The 20,838-nt window shown below is 35.9% G+C and overlaps 1 protein-coding gene and 1 pseudogene across 1 annotated transcript; both read left to right on the forward strand.

Moving 5' to 3' along the window:
* Positions 1 to 3,017: 3,017 nt before the first annotated feature.
* Positions 3,018 to 9,360, forward strand: LOC143632150 (pre-mRNA-processing protein 40C-like). Its single transcript, XM_077100727.1, has 16 exons — positions 3,018 to 3,292; positions 3,442 to 3,567; positions 3,757 to 3,990; positions 4,545 to 5,031; positions 5,110 to 5,273; positions 5,683 to 5,720; positions 6,716 to 6,794; positions 6,935 to 7,357; positions 7,447 to 7,530; positions 7,620 to 7,760; positions 7,888 to 7,994; positions 8,135 to 8,258; positions 8,351 to 8,494; positions 8,569 to 8,715; positions 8,818 to 8,940; positions 9,033 to 9,360. The coding sequence occupies exons 1-16, from the start codon at positions 3,020 to 3,022 to the stop codon at positions 9,348 to 9,350; spliced, it is 3,012 nt and encodes a 1,003-aa protein (XP_076956842.1). The 5' UTR covers positions 3,018 to 3,019; the 3' UTR covers positions 9,351 to 9,360.
* An 8,056-nt stretch (positions 9,361 to 17,416) lies between these two features.
* Positions 17,417 to 19,951, forward strand: LOC143632096 (uncharacterized; annotated as a pseudogene).
* Positions 19,952 to 20,838: the final 887 nt, after the last annotated feature.

Raw genomic sequence — 20,838 nt, forward strand, 5'->3', positions numbered from 1 at the left:
GGATATTCTGATACATAAAATGAAGAAGAAAAAAATAATTTTGCACTAATTTTACACTTTGGCGTGAAAGTTAAGGGGTAACCCGGGCACCCCTGGGTAATCCGTAGATCTGCCGCTGACATACATGACAAATATGCTGTTGACTTAATCGTTGAATGATGATCTTTCAAGACTTGTCTCAAATCCCCTTTTCCATGTTGCATGCCGACAAATACGACAAATTTAAACCAAAACGAACCTAACAACCAAAATCAAATGACACCTTAAATATTTCAGCAAACATTAGTAATTACAAACCATATATATCACGATCGTTAAAGTTTTTGAGCCGAATGCAAGAAAAAAAAATAGGCCTTAAGTAAGAGTTTTTTTTTATTGGAATTAAACAATAAAATTTGTAAATATATTTATTGGATTATGATTTGGGTTTTTCAACTATTTGTTTTGTTTTTCTTGTTATGTATAAATATGTAGAGGTGCACAAATCGGTTTTTTAAAAAAACCGGTTCGGTTATTAACCGGACCGGTTTTTTTTGGCCCGAAAAAAAACCGGTTCGGTTAATAACCGGACCGGTTAATAACCGGTTTTTGTATGTCAAAACCCTAACCGGTCTAACCGGTTTAGAAACCGGTTAGAACCGGTTAATAACCGGTTAACCGGTTTTTTTTTTAAAATAACCGGTTAATAACCGGTTTTTTTCATAATAATCGGTTTTAAAAAAAACCGGTTTTTCCATTAACCGGTTTTGGCTCTAAAACTTGTAACCGAAATACGAACCGGCGGTTTGTAAACCGGTCAAACCGGTTTTTAAAAAACCGGTTTTCGTAAAAACCGGTTTCCGGTTTAAACCGGCAAACCGGTTCCCGGACCGGTTTTTTTGACCATCTCTATAAATATGTGCAACTACATATTTTTTTTTTGAAAAATTCGGGTCTATTGGGTGATCAGATCGGTAGTTGTCCCCCCCCCCACCCAAAGGCAACACTACGATATATTAATGTAAGTGCTTAGTTACAATGTTACTTTGGTCTTATATTAGTGTAAGCTATTAGGTAGTCGGAACAACAAAGTGGTGCATGTGAGCTTCTACAACCACTTTTGTTTTTTCTAAGCCAATGTTTTATCTTTTTATAATTTAATAAGACAATAGTTCAATCCAGTAAAACATAAAAGTCAATGTTTTTTTGTTAACAACTTACTAAGCCAGGAATACTATCCAGTAAACATGAAAATCAATATTTTTTTTAACAAATTATTAAGCCAAAAGTACTATCTAGTAAAACATGAAACCGGTGATGAACGCCTGAAATTATACTGCGACGTAACTGTTCGAGGTTACGTTTTGCTGTGCAAAGCCAAGCCTCTGCCGACGAACCGAACCGCCGAATGTTCTGCCGCTGCCAAGTTATTTATTTACAAACTTTATTATACATAACGAAAGAAACCCGACCCGCATCCATAAGGCTACAATCCATACCGAATAAATCGAATACGGGTTTAGGAATTGACCAGCTAGCAGTAAAAACAAAACAAAAGAAAAAGAAAGCCCTAATTGAATTGAATCCAGCAGAGTGAGCAAAACCCTCTCCTCCGTGACCGTGCGTTTGCTCCGTCGCCGGTGTACTCCACCGTCGCTGTCTGCCGCATCGTCATTTGAGCTCTAACGTCATCCACAAACGCAGGTAGGTTCCTTTGCAATTTACTAGTATACTTTTCTACATTCTATTAAGAACGCATACAGTTTTAATTTGTACTGCCGTTTGTAAATCACGTGTTACGAAATACTATATGCGATTGAGTTGTAATTAGCTTAATTACTCTATTACTGTCTAGTGCTATATGTTTAATTTATTCATAACCATTCATTACAGGCTCTCCTATACCGTTTCTGATTAACTGACACCGAACCGAACCTTATGCTTATTCAAAATGTATACCTCTATTTCCATCTTTTATACCTGTATTTCCAGCTTCGAGCATTTAAATTTATACTGATACTAACTGACATCGAAACATCATAATTGAGAAACATCATAATTGAGCTTGGACACCATAACTCAACCAATTTTAACTAGAACAAAGGGAAAAAAAAATATAAAAAATACACTGGCCACATAACCCAACTTAACCAAAACCGACCATTCGGTTATCATTATGGTAATGATTAAGCAGTCTTCCATGGCCGAACCTCGGTTATGGTTATGGTTATGGTTAAGCCCCCATAACCAAACCTAGCCGACTTTGCACACCCCTAGTACTAGTTTCCATAGCTGGTATTAGCATCTGGTGCTGGTAACTTTTATATGAGAAGTCACTGATTCTTTACTCTACACCTATGTTTCTGTTAAAAAATTAAGCTGCACGCTTGCTGTTCTACAAGTGTTAAGTGTAGATAAATTTTTGCTGTGATTGTTGTATCTCTACTTGTTTTAAGATGTTCAATGCTTTGCGTTTCAAGATTGAATGTTGTAATTGTTGTGTTTGGTTGTGTACATAGTTTGTGAGTTTTGTTAGATTAAAGTAAATGAAATAGATGTGTAAATTGCATATTACTTGTTGAAATTTAGATGACATTTGTGATTAGTCACATCGGCATGCTAGTGGTTTGCTACATTGAGGAGTTACTATCCTATTGTAACAGCACTGGCAATAATATATAATTCAAATGACAGTTCTTACTCACTGTCATAGTATTTGTTTTGGTATTTTGAAATAATAATCGGCAACTAATACTGTTGACTGGTGCTTGAGCCGGACTTCTCCATTTTTAGGAGTCCTTAGATGATAGTGGGATGGAGTTGGTTTAAGTGGGGATACTATGGTGATTCGGTGAATTTAAAAGACTCGGATAATGCCAACTTTGATTGTTTTTTTCCCATCTTATATAATAATGTTCATGCCATAGACCAGGACATTATATTTAAAAGTGGAGACATTAACTGTAGTTGTTTTAGAAAATCATTACTTAACGAATCCCAATAATTTTTCCTTTCTGGATATTATTTTGCATATAAGATAATGGAATCAACATCTCAAGGGATTGGTGCTGAGCCAGCTGTAGAAGGGAAATCTTCTCCACCTTTGACTACAGTTGTTGCACCTGCTTCGATTGCTGGTACACCCACCTTAAAGGATGAAGACACTACAGACACTAAGTCAATGCATGACTCTGACTCAGCAAATCATGCTAACTCACATGGTCATGCTGCTTCCACCCCTTCATTTTCATACAATGTGCCTCCAAATGCTAATATAAATTCTGAGAGCCCTCATCAGTCATCATCCAGCACTGTTAGTGGATCCCTTTGTGACCTATCGTTTTTGTGTTGCTGGAAGTGTTTTAAATTTTCAATCAAATACTAAATTACGTCACATAATTTTCAAAATTATTGCAATCCTTGTGTATGTATTGCTAACTAACTTTTTGATTATAACTGCAGGCTATGATAAACTCACCAGGTTCTTCATCACTTCCTAGACCTCCACCTCCTGCTCCTGCTAGTTCTGGTCCTTCATTTTCATACAATGTTCCACATGCCGCTATTGTTTCTTTCCATTTGAAAACGGTAGGGATAACTACAAAACTATCGTTATTTCACATTCTTGAAATAAGGTTATAAATCTTTAACCTTTTTCCAACATGTGAAAACTTATGAACGTATTAAGCTAGTTAATTCTCTTAGGAGACTGTTAGTTATGCTTTCTGTTAACTGCTTTACATACTTGTGATGTTTTTGTCTTTTACTTCTTTGTAGGTGGCTGACTCAGCAAATTCTGAAGTGCCTAAAAATGTCTCAGTTTCTGCAACATCTTTGCAACCTCCTGTTCCTGTGCCTGGACAGCCGACACACCCCAGTTCATTTTTGCAAGGAATGACTACACAGGTCAGGCCATTGCCATCGTCTGTTGCTGTTCCAAGAGAAATGTCATCTAATGCTGCTAATTTTTCATATAATGGAAATCACCAGTTACCTCAGATGGACCAGTCTGTATGTACATTCTTTTAAGTATTATAAATGAAATTTTCTGCAGACATGATTGGCTACACCTTTTTACTTCTTATGTTGACATAATCATAGGTTCTGGGGATTTATTTATTTATTTGGTAGCTAGTATGTATGTTATGATCATAATTAGTCTACATGCAAACTAATTCTGTAACAAAAAACTTGGACCAGGGACAAATAATGTTAGGTAAGTTGGCTGTTGCTACAACTTGGGTATTGCTAGAAGAATTTGATGCTTATTGGTTACTGCTTCCATTAGAAAATAAACACAATTTGACATTTGACGCGGACAACTTAGGACGCAAATTGATATAAATTTATAATGATAAACGTTGCTCGTTGTTTTGGTTTTTTGTTCATAGCTAGATATCTATCCTATGTGAATGTACTTGAATGCATTATGCACCTCCTTCTTTTGGGAAATGTAATCTTAATGATGCCGTGTAAGCTAGTTGTTTGTGTAGGATGCAAATTGTTTATAATCAAAGAAGCCTTATCTTGAGACTAATTTGCCATGGTTAATGTGTTTGTAACAGAGTATTACAGGACCTAGTGTGTCCTCTGCTTCATCCGCCCCTCATTCTGTTTCACAGCATGCTTATCCAACTTTAGGTGTCACATCATCAAACCCAAACTTTGCTTCACCATCATTTAGGATGTCATCTGGACCGCCTTTTCAACCGTCTCCAGGTGCACCAAGGCTTCCTGTAACACCTGGTCCTCCCGGGCGACCTCCAGCCACCCCTGTTCAACCTAGTTCATCTCCTCAGCAACCATTTTATGCCACATATGCTTCGAATCCTCCCATGATTGGCCCACCTCAGGGAGTCTGGCTTCAACCTCCACTAGCTGGAACCTTGTCAAGACAACAACTTTTACCATATCCACCTGCTTTTTCTGGACCCTTTCTTTCGCCAGCTCAACGCATGCCACTGCCATCGATCCCACCATCCAATGCTCAGCCTACTGGTACTTCAATTGGTGTTTCAGACAGCATGTCACACGAATTACCTCCAGGGACTTGTATGTGTGAATATTGTGAATTTGTGATTTTCAGAATATTGCCTGACTTGAGTATTTATGTAAATGTATGTTTTGCAGACAATAGCAAGCCTCCAAATGCTGTTGGTGTAAAGGAAGAATCTATTGCTGGTGATGTGTTGGATGCTTGGTCAGCACACAGGACTGAAACAGGAATCATTTACTATTATAATGCTGTTACAGGACAGTCTACATACCAAAAACCTGTTGGTTTTAAGGGAGAGGTACATTTTGCTGTCTTGACTGTTTTCTGTGATAATATGATAAATACTAAAACTGACTGTATACAGTATACTGTATATGTGAGTTTAATACCCTAGTTTGTGTCTTTGTGATGCCCTTGGTAATTGTACTCTATAGTTGTTCAAAACATCACTCATGCGGGTTAAAGTTATTGATAAGAAACCTTGCTGGTTTTACTCTTACATTTAGCATATAGGGTAGTAAAGGAAACACAAGTGTAGTTAATGTGGTTTTCTCTAATCTCTCATTTAAATTTACTTAGTTGCCTTAATTTGTAACCAACTTGATGTTTGTTAGCATCATTGTACTAATGCATTTCTGTGTGTACCTTCCCCAGAATGAACTAATATTTTCTTTTCTCTTTTTTTGTCTTCTACTTCCTGTTGGCAGCCTGATAAAGTTTTTGCACAACCGACTCCAATTTCATGGTGAGTGATTTGCATACTTTGCTTGTTTACACCGTTTTTTCCTTTTCACTCGTACTCATGTTTACACCGTTCTTTCTTCTTGTGGAGAGAAATATAATAGGTAACATAGATATTTTGCTGTTCTTGAGTAAGGTTATATCAGTGCTTTTAGGAAGAAATATGGTGATTGACGACCTTGGCCCAATATCAAAACAAAAGCAGTTACAATGAATTTTTATTTTTATTGTTCAATTATTGCTACTTGTCAAAGTCATGTTTTCGTGAAAGGAAACACATTAAAAAGGGTGTTATTTTTTATGGAATTAAGGACTGGCTCTTGTTTCAATGTTGTTTCTGCTGTAGCGCTATTTTACTCATAATCTCACATTAAAAACTCTATATATGGGGTTCTCTTTTTGCCGTGTGCATTTTGAATCCTAATTATCTCACCTTCTAATCTTTTATATGCTTTATTATATCTTTTCTGATATTCCCCTAGATCTTGATTTCAAGCTCGTTTTTTGATAGAATTGGTAGAGACGGGTGGTTGTGAGCCAAATAAGCAATCAAAAAACAATAAGATAGACAATAGAAGATCGAAAGCTATGATATCATTAAAACCCGAACATAATTTACTCAACTTTCTTTCCACCGCGGGAGCTCCCCTGGGTGGTGGCTCACATAAAGACCCACCACAACAAATGAGGCCCTATCACACTTTTTATAGTCCCTTGAGCCTTGTTCTTCAAGCTAACTGCGTCTGCTGAAGAACCGTGAACTGTCGCTGGCGACACTAGGAAGTGTCACAATTTGTCTCAGCGACACTTCTAGAGCCACCAGGATTCATGAAGTTTCTCAAGTGTCAGGGCGACACCAATACCTTTGGCGACACTACTGGTGTGAAACCACCGGATTGTTTTATTGATATCATTCTCAAATTTTGGACCTTACATTTTCATTGTAGCATTACTTTACTGCAGGTTTCTGTTTTTTTAATTAATTTATACATTCTTCAGGGAGAAGTGTGCTGGCACAGATTGGTCATTAGTCACCACAAATGATGGGAAAAGATACTACCACAATTCCAAAACCAAGGTAGCACAATCTTATGTGCTATAATAAAGTTTTACTATTTCAAGTTGACTTGCATTTTTTCTATATTGATATGTAAAATCAACCGCATGTCCACATTTTCTATTTCTATAATAAACTAATTCTTCATCTGCTTTGTTCAGCTGAGCAGCTGGCAAATACCAACAGAAATGACTGAGTTAAGAAAGAAACAGGAAAGTGACGCTATAAAAGAACAATCAACATCAGTACAAGACGTAACTACTTCAACTGAAAAAGGATCTGGTCCATTAAGCTTGAATGCCCCTGCTATTACCACAGGTGGCCGTGATGCCATATCTCCTGTCTCATCATCCGCACTTGATTTGATAAAAAAGAAACTGCAAGATTCCACAGTTCCAGCTACCACTGAATCTGATCTAAATGGTTCTACACCAGTTGATCAAGTAGGGAAGGGCTCACATAGTGAGAATGGAAAAGACAAGGTTAAAGAGGATAATGGTGATGGAGCTATTTCTAACAACTCTTCAGATTCAGATGATGTGGACACTGGACCAACTAAAGAGGATCGTGCTATGCAGTTTAGGGTATTTTTTATTTTGTTGATTATTGTTATTATAAAACAATTTTTCTACTATTTTTTTAATATTAAGTCTTTTACTTGTGGAATTTCCAGGAGATGCTCAAGGAGCGTGGGGTGGCCCCATTTTCGAAATGGGAGAAGGAACTTCCTAAATTCGTGTTTGATCCGCGTTTTAAGGTTTGCCAAAGGTCCAATATTTGTCACTTGTTAGGTTACCAAAATGATATTTTACTGTTGCAAGTGTAGAAATAATATTCTTCTTGCAGGCAATACCAAGTTATAGTGCTCGAAGAGCCATATTTGATCATTTTGTTAGAACACGTGCTGAAGAAGAACGCAAAGAAAAACGAGCAGCGCAGAAGGCAGCAATCGAAGGTTACAAACAGTTGCTGGATGAGGCGAAGGAGGTTTGATTTAAGTCTGTCTCTAATTTAAATCTCAAAAGTTCTTTTTTTTAGTCATGATCCGTACTACAGATAAATTTTGATCCATTTGAGTTATAATTTGTTGCCATTGTTGTCATCTATATTTTAGGATATCAACCACAACACTGATTATCAAACATTTAAAAGAAAATGGGGCCATGATCCAAGATTTGAGGCCTTGGACAGAAAAGAACGTGAAGCATTACTAAACGAAAGGTAACTCGCTGTACTTACATAAAGAACTCTTTGCAAAATGAGTTACAATGAATATGTTTGCAACACAGAATCTTAAATTTCATGACCTTCATGTATTTTTGTACATTGTTTCTAAAATTTCTATATGTATTCTGTTTCAGGGTTGTTCTACTAAAGAAGTCTGTTGAAGACGAGGCTCGTGCAAAACGTGCAGCTCTTGTTTCAAGTTTCAAATTGATGCTTAGGGAAAACAAGGACATTTCCCCAGCTTCTCGTTGGTCCAAGGTTAGTAATTAGTAAATATGTTGATATTTAGATTGAACTTTGGTCTTACTCATTGATCACATATTAATTTGTTTTTGACTTTTATCTTGAAGGTTAAGGATATCTTTAGAAATGATCCTCGATACAAATCTGTTAAGCATGAGGACAGGGAAGATATATTTAATGAATACATTTCTGAGCTAAAGGAGTCTGACGTGGAAGCTGAAAGGGCAGCAAAGGCAAAACGTGATGAGGAGGTATGCACAAGACTTAGTATTTGAAAACATGTTTGTTATGGTTATCATAAATGCTTACTTTATAAATAACACAGGAGAAATTGAGGGAAAGAGAGCGGGTATTGCGTAAGCGGAAAGAGCGAGAAGAACAAGAAGTCGAGAGGGTGCGTTCAAAAACTCTCAGAAAGGAAGCTATTGAATCATATCAAGCATTACTTGTAGAGACAATTAAAGATTCACAGGTAATTCTTTTATCAAGTTTTTTTTAAGGCAATATTTCGTACCTAATTAGTTTTAATTGGTGATAATAGTTCTTGATGTTTATCTTTTTATTTTTTGTCCAGGTTTCATGGACGGATGCGAAGCCTAAACTAGAGAAGGATCCTCAAGGGCGTGCAGCCAACTCTTATTTAGACCAATCAGATCTCGAGAAGCTTTTTCGTGAACACATTAAGTCATTGTACGATGTAAGTTGTATTAAACGCTTCAAATCACAAATTTAGACTTTTTACAGTTTTGATTTGTGTTTCTTTTAACCTTGTGTGCTGTCATGTTTCAGAGATGTGCGAATGAATACAAAGCTTTGTTAGGTGAAGTAGTAACCGCAGATGCAGCTTCAAAAGAATATGAAGATGGTAAAACAGTTTTTACTTCATGGTCAACAGCCAGACAACTGCTCAAAGACGACACACGGTACAACAAAATGCCAAGGAAGGATAGAGAATCTTTGTGGCGGCGGCATGTTGAGGACCTGCAACGAAGGCGAAAGTCAACAGTTGACCAAGATTCGGAAAAACATGGAGATGGTAAAACAGTTAGTTCAGTTGATTCTAGGAAACACCTTTCAGGATACAAGAGAAGCCATGATCGTAGGTAGATTTATATGCGGCTATATGTCATTTGATAGCTTATCAGCCTGCCTATGATCTCTAATATATATTTTTTTCTTTTTTGTATACTAATTATGTTTCGGGTAAAGATATTACCGTATCGTTTGGTTAAGGCGCCTGTTGTTATGGTTAAATTAGAATTTTGTACTTTTGTTTTGTTTCTATATGATCACTAGAGTTGATCAAAAAAACCGGTTCCTGGAACCGAACCGGTGGACCCGAACCGGAACCGAACCGGTTCCTACCCGTTTTTGGTAGGAACCGGACCCTATCTGATTCAACCCGATGATCCGTGACCGGTTCTTGCAATTCTGAGTGGGGGCGGGTAGGAACCGGAACCGAACCGGAACCGGTTAGGAACCGGTTATATCCGGAACCGGTTAGGAACCGGTTCTAGCCGTTGGATCGATTAAGCCGTTGGAAATCGTTTTTTTGGCCGTTTTTTGACCGTCGGGGTCAAAAATAGCCGTTTTTTGGCTCCCCCAAGCACCCAACTACTAGTATAAATAGGTATTTGGTGTCATGGGTTCATCACAACACTCAAAACGCAAACCCGAACGCAAAAAAATACAAAAAAACGCTATTACAACGTTTTGAGTTCTCTAATCTCTTGTTTTCTCTTCTTCTATATTCATATTTGTTGTTATGGCTGCCTCACAATCATCGGTTGGTCAAGGTTCCAACGCCGAACCAAGTTTCGTTCGTATTGTACCTCATAATCGTAATCAAGAGATTTGGTGCAATTGGGATTTGGTTGAATTGAGTGACCATTCATTGAAGGCTCGGTGCAAGTTTTGTGGGGTTTATTTAAACCCACTTTCGAATTCAAATTTGAAGAAACACATCGAAAAACCGTATTGCAAGGCGTTGAAAAAGAACGTCGATTCGCAACAAACGCAAATGGATAGTGAAGGCGGAATATTTACATACCAAATTGATCGAGTTCAAGATCGTATGGCGAAGTTTGTGATTCAAGAAGCTTTGCCGTTTAGTCACTTCGACAACCCTCGCTTAATCGCCATGATTCGAGATACGCTTCAACCACAATACACTCACGTAAGTCGTCATACTCTTAAACGTTATTGTTTAAAATTGTGGAAGAAGGCCAAAGAGGTACTAATTGCATATTTTGAAAATATAAATACGGGAATAAACTTAACTAGTAATGTTTGGTCGGCTCCACATGGTCTACCTGAATCTTATCTTTGTGTCACCGCTCATTGGGTAGACCCGTCATCGTGGGAAATGATGAAACGCACCATTGCTTTCGAACTCTTTGAGTATCCACATACGGGAGATAATTTGTTTGAAATTTTAGATTATGTTATAAAAACTTATAAACTAGAAAATAAAATATTTTCAATGGCATTTGATAACGCGTCGAATAATACATCGGCGGTTGATAAATTAAAATTAAAATATACGCCGATTTGCAATGGTGTATTTTTTCACTCAAGGTGTGTTGCACATATCATTAATTTAATCGTGCAAGACGGACTTGCTTCGGATAGGTTACATCGGTTATAAACGATTTTAGACTAATGATACATGAAGTTTTTAAGAAAAGTAAAAAAAGACAAATGGATTATAGAAAATTTTGTAAAGATACGGGAAGAAAAGCTTTGGGAGCTAATTGGGATGTACCTCATCGATGGAATTCCACCTGCATAATGTTTCAAAGTGCTTTGGAACAAAGAGAAACTTTACAAATGTTTCATTCTAGTCTTGCCGAGAATGATTTGGCAATCCCCTTTTCAAATGAGAAATGGGAAATTATCAATGACTTATCGACTTTTCTTGAAGTTTTTAAAACATCAACTACGAAACTATCGGGAATGTATTATCCGACAAGTCCCTTGGTTCTTTCGGAGTTATTTTTAATGGTTAACAATCTTAAAGAATTTGAAAATAAAAGTCCAATGTTTTCAAACATCATATTACCAATGAAGTTTAAATTAAAAAAATACTTTCTTGAATTGCCACCGGTTTTTACTTGCGCCGCCGCTTTAAACCCAATGTTAAATGTTACGGGGGTTGAATGTGTGATAGACGAAATTTTTTCAGCCTTAGATATGCATGAAATTGACCCAAACTTTTCAACAGAGGCAAAAAATTATTTTAACTTGAATTTTAAATTTATGTATGACTTTTATTTAAATAAATATGGGTCAAACATACACATGCCTATGCCGGGGGGGTCTTCATCAAGTTCAAGTGCTACTAGAGTACGAGATCCCATGATTAGCCTTATGAACACCGTTCGCAACGTAACGGCTAAAAAACAAAGGGGTAACACCCCTTCAAGCGAACTAGGAAGGTATAGTGCAAATGATTACTCTACCGGTTTATCCGAAGAGGAATATGGCACTTTTGATGTTTTGGCTTGGTGGAAGGTAAAGGAAACCGAGTTTCCGATTCTTGCCACCATGGCCCGTGATTTACTAACCGTCCAAGCTTCTACGGTAGCTTCGGAATCCGCTTTTTCTCTTAGTGGCAGGGTAATATCGGTGAGAAGAACAAGACTAAATTCGGAGTCGGTGGAGATGTGCATTTGCTTAAAGGATCACTTGGACTCAATCGATCGTATTCAACACGTAACCACTCTCGAAGATGAAACACCACTTGATGTTCGAGTGCACGACGAACAAGAAGGCATTTCTACAAGTAATTTCGAGGAAGAAGTCGCCGCTCAATAATTACGACGAACAAGAAGGCTTTTCTAGAAATAATATGTCACAACTTTATATTTATAAGTTTAATGTTTTGTTAGTTTGTTTTTGAAGATTTTAAAACATGTAACCTTTTTTTTTTCGAACTTCTTAAAGTAAATAAAATGAATTTTATGTTAATTGTTTTGTTTATTTTTCATGCTATACAAATACGAATCGTAGTTTAGAATCCAAATCGCAAACGAAAAACGAAAAAAAAAAAAAATTTTACACTGTAACCGGTTGGAACCGGTTAGAGTGTAGGAACCGGTTAGATAGGTTAGGGGTCCGAGGGTGGGAGAACCGGTTCGGTTCCCTAACCGGTTCGAGCCTGGAACCGGTTTAAAATGGGGTTTTGAATATAGGAACCGGTTCCGGTTCCTAGTCCCAAACCGTTTTGAACATCCCTAATGATCACCAATTAAATTATCTTGTCTAATTTGGCCACCTATAACCTTTTTTTTATTTGAACTACTAAATATTTCACTTGCATGGTTTGAACCATTGGCTTTCTATTTTATTATGTTCTAATCATCTTACTGTCTTTATCACCTCACCAAAGTTGGAACGACCAACGAAAGCCTTCCTGGTTGTAAGTATCTTTTTTAAATCTAAAATAATATTTCATTCATGGAAATAAGTTTGGTTCATTTTTTTTAATCTATGAATGATATATTATTTTAGATTAAAAAAAGATAAGTTTGGTGATAAAAATAAGTCTGGTTCATTTTTTTAAAGTAGTTTGATACGTTTGTTTTTGTTAAAGCGAATTGTTCAGTTCGTTTAGTTTAGTAAAAAAAGAAGTTCGTTTTGTTTATTTGTATTGAAAAAAGGTATTTCGGTATTTTATTTTTGTTAAAAAAGTTGTTCGATTTGTTTATTTTTGATAAAAAAATAAGTTTGATTTGCTTTTTTTTTTTGTTTTGTTAAAATATAGTTGTATTCGTTTATTTTTGTTAAACGAAATGAACTAAACTGCTTGTTAAGAAAAGTGGTTTGGTTCGTTTAGTTTAGTAAAAAAAAGTAGTTTGATTCGTTTATTTTTGCTAAAAGATAAGTTTGGTTTGTTTATTTTTGTTAAAAAAATAAGTTCGGTTCGTTTAGTTTTGTTAGAAAGGTAGTTTGATTCATTTATATTTGTTAAAAAATAAGTTCGGTTCATTTATTTTCTGTTAAAAAGATAATTTGATTAGTATATTTTTGTTAAACGAAATGAACTAATTGTTAAAAAAAAGTGATTCGTTTCGTTTAGCTTGATAAAAAAATATTTTGTTTGGTCCGTTTATTTTTGTGAAAAAGTAGTTCCGTTCGTTAATTTTTGTTGAAAAGGTGGTTCGGTTTGTTTATTTTTGTTAAAAAAATTAGTCTATTTCATTTATTTTTGTTAAAAGGGAAGGGGACTTAAGGCGACCAATTAGGAAAGTTCAAGGACTCAGAGTGACAATGCATATATATAGAAGTGAAATGTCGAATCTACCCCTGGAGCTAACATTGTTAACTGACGGCAACTGGCAGGGACTCAAATGGTTCATTTTTGAAACCACAGGGACTCAACCAGTTCAAAAAAATTTTCGGAGACTCACTATGCCTCCGCCTTAAAACCACAGAAACGCAAACAATAATTTCTTTCATATAAATTTGTTTTTACTTCTAGCTCTCGTTATACCAACATTCTCAATATAAATAAAGCAATTACTAATTCTTTTACTACGTTAATAAAAGATAACTAGGGGCGGTTAACTTCGACTCGCTAAGTCGCTAACTACACTCACTACAGGACGGCATGCGAGTTCTTTTACTTCGTATTTCATAAATTAATAAATTTTGTACCACTCATTTTATTTATTTATTTTACTAAACAAATGTCTGCGTGACGTGGCGGGTGTTTGAACACAGACCATGACAATCATGTAACAATTATGGGTGTTCATGGTTCTGTTTGAAACATTACAACCGTTTAAATTGGTCATCGGCTAGGCTTCACAGTTGGTATTTTCTTTACCTTTTGGTTTCAATTTTCAATGGTTTAGTTTCTTTAACTTTTGGTTTCAACGGTTTTTTCTTTAACATGTTTAACTTAAAAAGACTGTCAAAATGGGCCTTGAACTAGAGGTGTTCATGGTTCGGTTTGAAACCGTGAAACCGCCCAAACTGGTCATCGGTTCGATTTCACGGGTGGTTTTTTTTTTCTCAAGTATTGGTCGATTGGTTTCAATAATTTTAAACCGTAGTGAACGGTTTGGTTTACGGTTTGTACCAAAAACCAACCGTAAAAACCCGGACCGGACCATATAATTTAATCATATTTAAATATTTTAGATATTTTATATTATATACATATATGTATCAAGACTTTTGTTAAATACAAACTGGTAGCGTAACTGTATATATATTATTCATATTAATTATTCTCTAAATACTAAATGAAAGATTGGTTGAGCACAAAGTCCGAACTCAGTAACAAGTTGCAATGAATATGCCATTTTGTCTTATAAATTATTCTTTTTTCATGAAACTATTAAACTCCTGATAATATGCATTTCATGTTTTCGAAATGCTTGTGTTTAAACGTCACGACAGTCACAACCTAGCATGCCCAAATCGTGAAACCAAACCGGAACCAAACCGTTACTAACGGTTTGGTTCGGTTCGGTTCGGTTCGGTTTAAAAGTTCAGCGGTTTGGTTTTGGTTTACAAGAATCAATAACCGTTACTAACGGTTCGGTTTACGGTTTGACCCAAAAACCGTGAAAACCGGACCATGAACACCCCTACCTTGAACACCCATATGTAGCATGCTAATTTTTTTAATTGAAAAAAAAAACTCCAACAATATAATACTTAAGTTAAAGAGATATAGTGTTCTTTTTTACAGTGCAATATTTAAAAAAAAAATATTAACGTATGAAAAAGTTATGTCAGTTTAAAAATTATGGGGGAAAGTAGGTTTAAAATTAAAATAAATAATAATAATAATAGACAAAATAGCAAAAGATGTCCTTTATGTTTAATCGTTTTTTCAAAAGTCATCTTTTAACAAAAGAAATGGCAGAAAACATCCTTTACGTTTAAAAACTCTATCACATCATGTCATTTGGCCTAACCCTGTTGACTTTTCTAGTTAAGTTTGGTCACATGCAAGCCAAATGAGGGTAAATTCGTCTTTACTCTTGAAGGACCACTTGTGTAAATCCATGATATCCATCTCTCTATGTAACCCGCATCTTCATCATCTCCCTCTTTACACACCATGCCAATACCATCAACAATCACTACCACCATCTCCAGCCACCATACATACCTGCAACCACCCACTTGCCACAACTATCAACGCTATAGTCCACCACCACATCTTCACCATCACCGTCCTCACTTGCCACCCACTCCACCACTGTCAACATCACCCTCCACCACCATTGCATTCAACTTAAGTAACCATTGCTGGATTTGTAACTCGACCCGAGAACCCAAATCCACCAGACCACAAAACCTAATTAACATACAACAACAATCGAACATAATCGGAGCAGCCAGCTGCACACCACACCACCAAACAACCATAATAACACCATCGCACTTAAGATCTAAAATTAGTGTTCTGAATAGCTTATTAGGTATGAAATTAGGGTTTCCGGCAGACAACCACCACAGCGCCGTTAAGATCTGAAAAACGGAACCCTAATTAAGGTTTTGGTACACTTACCGTCCCTTTATTCATTTTGCCGTTAGTCCGACTGGACTTCTAATCATTGTCTAATGCTTTAATCACCACCAATCGCTGCAAAGGGGGCTTCTTCTGGTCGCCGGAAAACGAGAAGGCTTGTACCCTCTGCTAACGTCGCAAACAAGCATCCTCGTGATGACCAAACCACGTTACTATATACCAGTTTCGTGGCCGCTCTGATGGTGGTGGTGTTAGTGACGGTGGCAGGTGGAGGATATGGTGGCTAAGAGAGAGACAGGTGAGAGAAAGAGACGGGGATAAGAGATTGTGTAATTGTTCTATATAATATTTTTATTTATTAAATAAAATGTGAAGTATAGAAAATATTATTTAATAGTAAAAAAAAAAAATAGTGATCGAGAAAAAAATATTATTTAATAGTATAAATAATATTATTTAATAGAAAAGAAAAAAAATATTTTTTCAATGTAATTATAGTGATCGAGACAGAGAAGCTACTAGAAATACTCTAGCCTCTAACTTTAGTATTATTATCATCATATTACCCCTGATTTTTAATAATTTTTATTAATTTAATAAATTTAACCCCTGAACTTTAATAGAGTTATTAGAGTATTCTCATCCCCAATATCTCCAAACCAAAAATTACACTAAAACTCACTTTATTTTCTCTCTTCATTTCAATTAAATAATACTTTTTATACCTTTTATCATTATCTTTTCTCTTTCCTTTACTCACAACCACTTTCAAAATATATTAAAAAATTATAGGGGATGAACAGTAACTTTTCAAATATACAGAAAAATCACTGCTTTTTCTAAAATATAAAAACTCTTCACTCACAACACCCTGAATCACTCTCTAAATTATAAAAACACCCCTCACATAATATGAGGAGTTGGATGAGAATGCTCTTAGTAGTTCAATTAAAATTAATATTTCATTCTTTTATAATTTAAGTTTTTAAAATTGTTTGAGGGTAAAAATTTGTAAATGTTTCAAATGAATTGAAAGTGTATGTGAGATTTTATACTTCAAAAACCATAATGCCCATAATGTGATATATGCTGTAACATGTGTTTGGTAGTTTGTAAATTACTCAATCACAAATGTCTTAACTTGCCATTCTCTCCTATATTATATATAGCATAAATATATAACAAAATCAAATAACAAGAACAATATCAATTCCTCGTTGGGCGACGTGACGATATGTTGTTGGACCAGCCTTTACCTTTTCTGATTTATGTTTTTAAGAGCATTCACAACATACCCTCTATATTTATGATTGAGTTTTCTATACTCTATGGAGTAGCTGTAAGTGGTTGTGAGTGAAAGTCATAAGTAAATTTGAAGAAAAACATTAATAAAAGTATAAAAAATATTATTTAATAGTAAAAAAGATAGTATTATTATTGTCATTATAAAAACCGAGATAAAAAAAACTCTTATGCTTTAACCTTTAACTTTAATATTATTATAGTATGTTCATTGAACTTTAAAAACTTTTATTATTTTAATAAATTTATGTTTTAACCCCTGAACTCTATTATTTTATAGAGTTAATATTTTTTCCTTTTCTTTTATAATTTAAGTTTTAAAAATTGTTTGTTTTCTCTGCCGTAAAACCCCCCATAAACCCTTGTTCCACACCAAACCAGACGGCTTTCAGTCTCAATAACCATCGAATTCAAACCAATCGATTCCCAATAACCAAATTCAAAACAAATGTTATCATCTCCATGTGGGTTCCTCTAATCAGGTCAGTTTCTCGCCGGAATTTGCCAAAATATGACCTCCTTTTCCGATTCAGTTCAATCTCATCACTTGCTCAGTTACCTTTATCCGACGTATCAGATTCCGGGTCAGAAGAAACCCACCCATTTTCCAAAAATAACAAAAATACTAGCTTTTTGATCAGGCCCACCAAGTGTTTGATAAAATGTCTGTTACCGAAACCCTGGATTACTTAAAAGAACAGCCCGGTACCGCGTTGGGTTTCATCGCCCAGTTGAAAGAATGTGGGTTTACCCATGATGTTACAACTTACATGGCTGTTATACGGTTTATGTGTCACTGCGGTATGATTAACAGGTTAAAGGTTTTGTTTTTAGAGGTTATTGAGGATAAAAATGTGGTTCTTGGGTTTACGATTTCGGATTTGTTTGGTGAGTTGGTGAAGGAGATTAATGTGGATGATCGGAATTTGTTGGCTATTGCGGTTGATGCTTTGATTAAGGCGTACATTAGTGTTCGGCAGTTTGGTGACGCGTTTGAGGTGTTGTTGAGGATACAAGGTCGGTTTGTTCCGTCTGTGCTTACGTGTAATCTTTTTATGAACCGGTTGGTTGAAGAGGGTGAGGTAGATACGGCTGTGGTGGTTTATGAACATTTAAAGATGAATGGTTTTTGTCCGAATGTGTACACGTATGGGATTGTGGTTAAACGGTTATGCAGGACGGGACGTGTGAAAGAAGTTGAAGATGTGTTAAGAGAAATGCAGGAAACTGGAGTCGAGCCTAATACGTTTACTTTCGGTTCGTATATTGATGGGCTTTCCTCAAACGGAAACGCAGACTCAGGTTATGTGCTGCTTAAAATTTTGAGAGATTCACGTTCACCCATCGATGCTTTTGCTTATGCTTCTGTTATTCGCGGTTTTGTAAGAGAGTCGAAGTTAAAAGATGCAGAGAACGTGTTTTTTGAAATGAAAGAGTCAGGCATTGTGCCTGATGCTTATTGTTACGGGGCGTTAATCCAAGGGTACTGTACAAACAAGGAGATTCAAAAAGCCTTGGCTCTTTGTGGTGATATGAATGCAAACGGTATCAAAACGAATTGTGTTATTATGAGTTCGATCATGCATTGTTTGTGTCATTTGGGGAAGTTGTCTGAAGTTGTATACCAGTTCATAGACGCATTGGAATCCGGGGTTTTTCTTGACGAGATCTCCTTTGCAATTGCTATTGATGCTCTATGTGAACTAGGTCAAATGAGTGATGCGGTTGTGTTGCTGGAAGTGATGAAATCAAAGAATATGAAACCAGATGTTAAGCACTACACAACTTTGATCAAAGGATATTGTAATCTTAAAGACCTTAAAAGCGCTTTTGACATCTTTAACAAGATGAATGAGAAGGGTTTAAAACCCGATACAGCTACTTTCAATGTGCTTATTGACGGGTACTCAAAATGCGGGCTTTATGAGGAGACAATGATTCTTTTAGATAAAATGAAAGCCCTGGGTTTAGAGCCCACAAGTGTTACACATAATATTGTAATTGAGGGCTTATGCAAAGGTGGAAAGGTAGAGGAAGCAGAATTGTTTTTTAGTAATCTTGAAATAAAGAGCTTCGACAATCATGTTGCTTTGATGAACGGGTACTGCAACTCAAATAATTTAAAAAAAGCTTATGATTTTTTTCATGATTTATCCAAGCAACAAAAAGTCGAGCCACTAATGGAAAAAAAATGTTGCTTGAAACTTCTTAGTGGCCTTTGTGAAAAAGGTGAAATCGATAGAGCATCAAAGGTGTTTAAAACGATATTAAAATCAGAATGTGGGCTGTCTAAGATTATGTATAGTAAATTAACAGCTGCATGTTGTCGGGCTGGAGATATGAAAATGGCCCGTTGGGTTTTTGATACGATGAATGCGAGAGGAATACCAGCTGATGTCGTATCCTACACGATTATGATACATGGCTATTTTCAGGTGAATTGCATAAAAGAAGCTCATGATATTTTCAATGATATGATATATCGCGGTATACAACCTGATATCATAACTTGTACAGTATTATTTGATGGTCATTCTAAAGTGGAACGGAAAAAACGTAGCAGTGGAGAAAACGAGGGCGAAAAGAGATATTTGATTAAAATGCAAGAGTTGGTTCCTGATGTTATTTACTACACGGTTTTGATTGATCATTATTGTAAATCAAACAACCTTCAGGAAGCCAGGCGTTGTTTCTTTGAAATGATTGAAAGCGGTATACAACCAGATACTGTTGCATATACATCTCTAATACGTGGCTACTGTTTTTGGGGATTTGAAGAGGCTCAAACACTTTATAATGAGTTGCTATTGGCAGGGGTCCCGTCGGATGCACTGACCAAGTTATTTTTACAAAGTGCACAAAAAGCAGTAAGGGTTAATGATAGCTAAACCTCTTAGTAGCATGAAACTATGCGTAAACCACTTGTATGCACTCATATAACGCCAAAACCAAGGTAACGCGAGCTTATAACAAAGTTGACTTGCATTATTTTTGTGTTGACATGGAAACTCAGTTTCAAAGATTTGTCTGCATTTGTGATGCTTTAAAAGAACAATCAATATCAGGGCAAAAGGCAACTACTTTTAACTGAAAAAGGATCAATATCCATTAAGCTTAAATACGCACTTGATTTGATAAAAACACAAACTGCAAGATTCTACAGCACTTGCTACCTCCGAATATGATCTGAATGGGCCCACATACTGATAATGGAGAAGATAAAGTAAAAGATGATGACGGTGATGAAAATATCTCGAACAGCTCTTGAGATTCAGATGACGTGGACGAGGGACAGCGTGCTATCCAGTTTAAGGTATCTTTTATTTTGTTGATTATTGTTATTGTGACACCAATGTTTCTCTAATATATAGTTTTAAACTTGCGGAATATCCAGGATGTGCTCAAGGAATGTGGGGTGGCCCGTTATCAAAATGGGCGAAGGAGCTTTCAAAGCTTGTGTTTGAAGCACGCTTTAAGGTTTGCTAAAGTCGCAGCGTTCGTATGCTAGGCTTCAGGTTACCAATATGATATTTTACAGTTGCTATTTAATTGTATATGTTGTTTAAAAGTTCTCATAGAAGACAACGGTTTGAATCATCTTGTACATATAAAATTGTAAGTTGTATATTTTTTATTGTTCATTTTGTATATGATATTGTACTAGTATTTCTCACGAATAACGAGAGCATCATTATTATTTTTTGTCATTAATTTTAATAGAAAAAGGTGACCAATTTCCTACATATAGGTGTTTTCTGTAAAAGAAACAGTTTTGATTTTTTGTTTGCCTGCCCGTACGGC

The sequence above is a fragment of the Bidens hawaiensis genome, unplaced genomic scaffold, assembly GCF_021521415.1.
Source record: "Bidens hawaiensis isolate Kalapana, Puna unplaced genomic scaffold, B.hawaiensis_p1.1 tig00006365_1, whole genome shotgun sequence".
NCBI lineage: Eukaryota > Viridiplantae > Streptophyta > Magnoliopsida > Asterales > Asteraceae > Bidens > Bidens hawaiensis.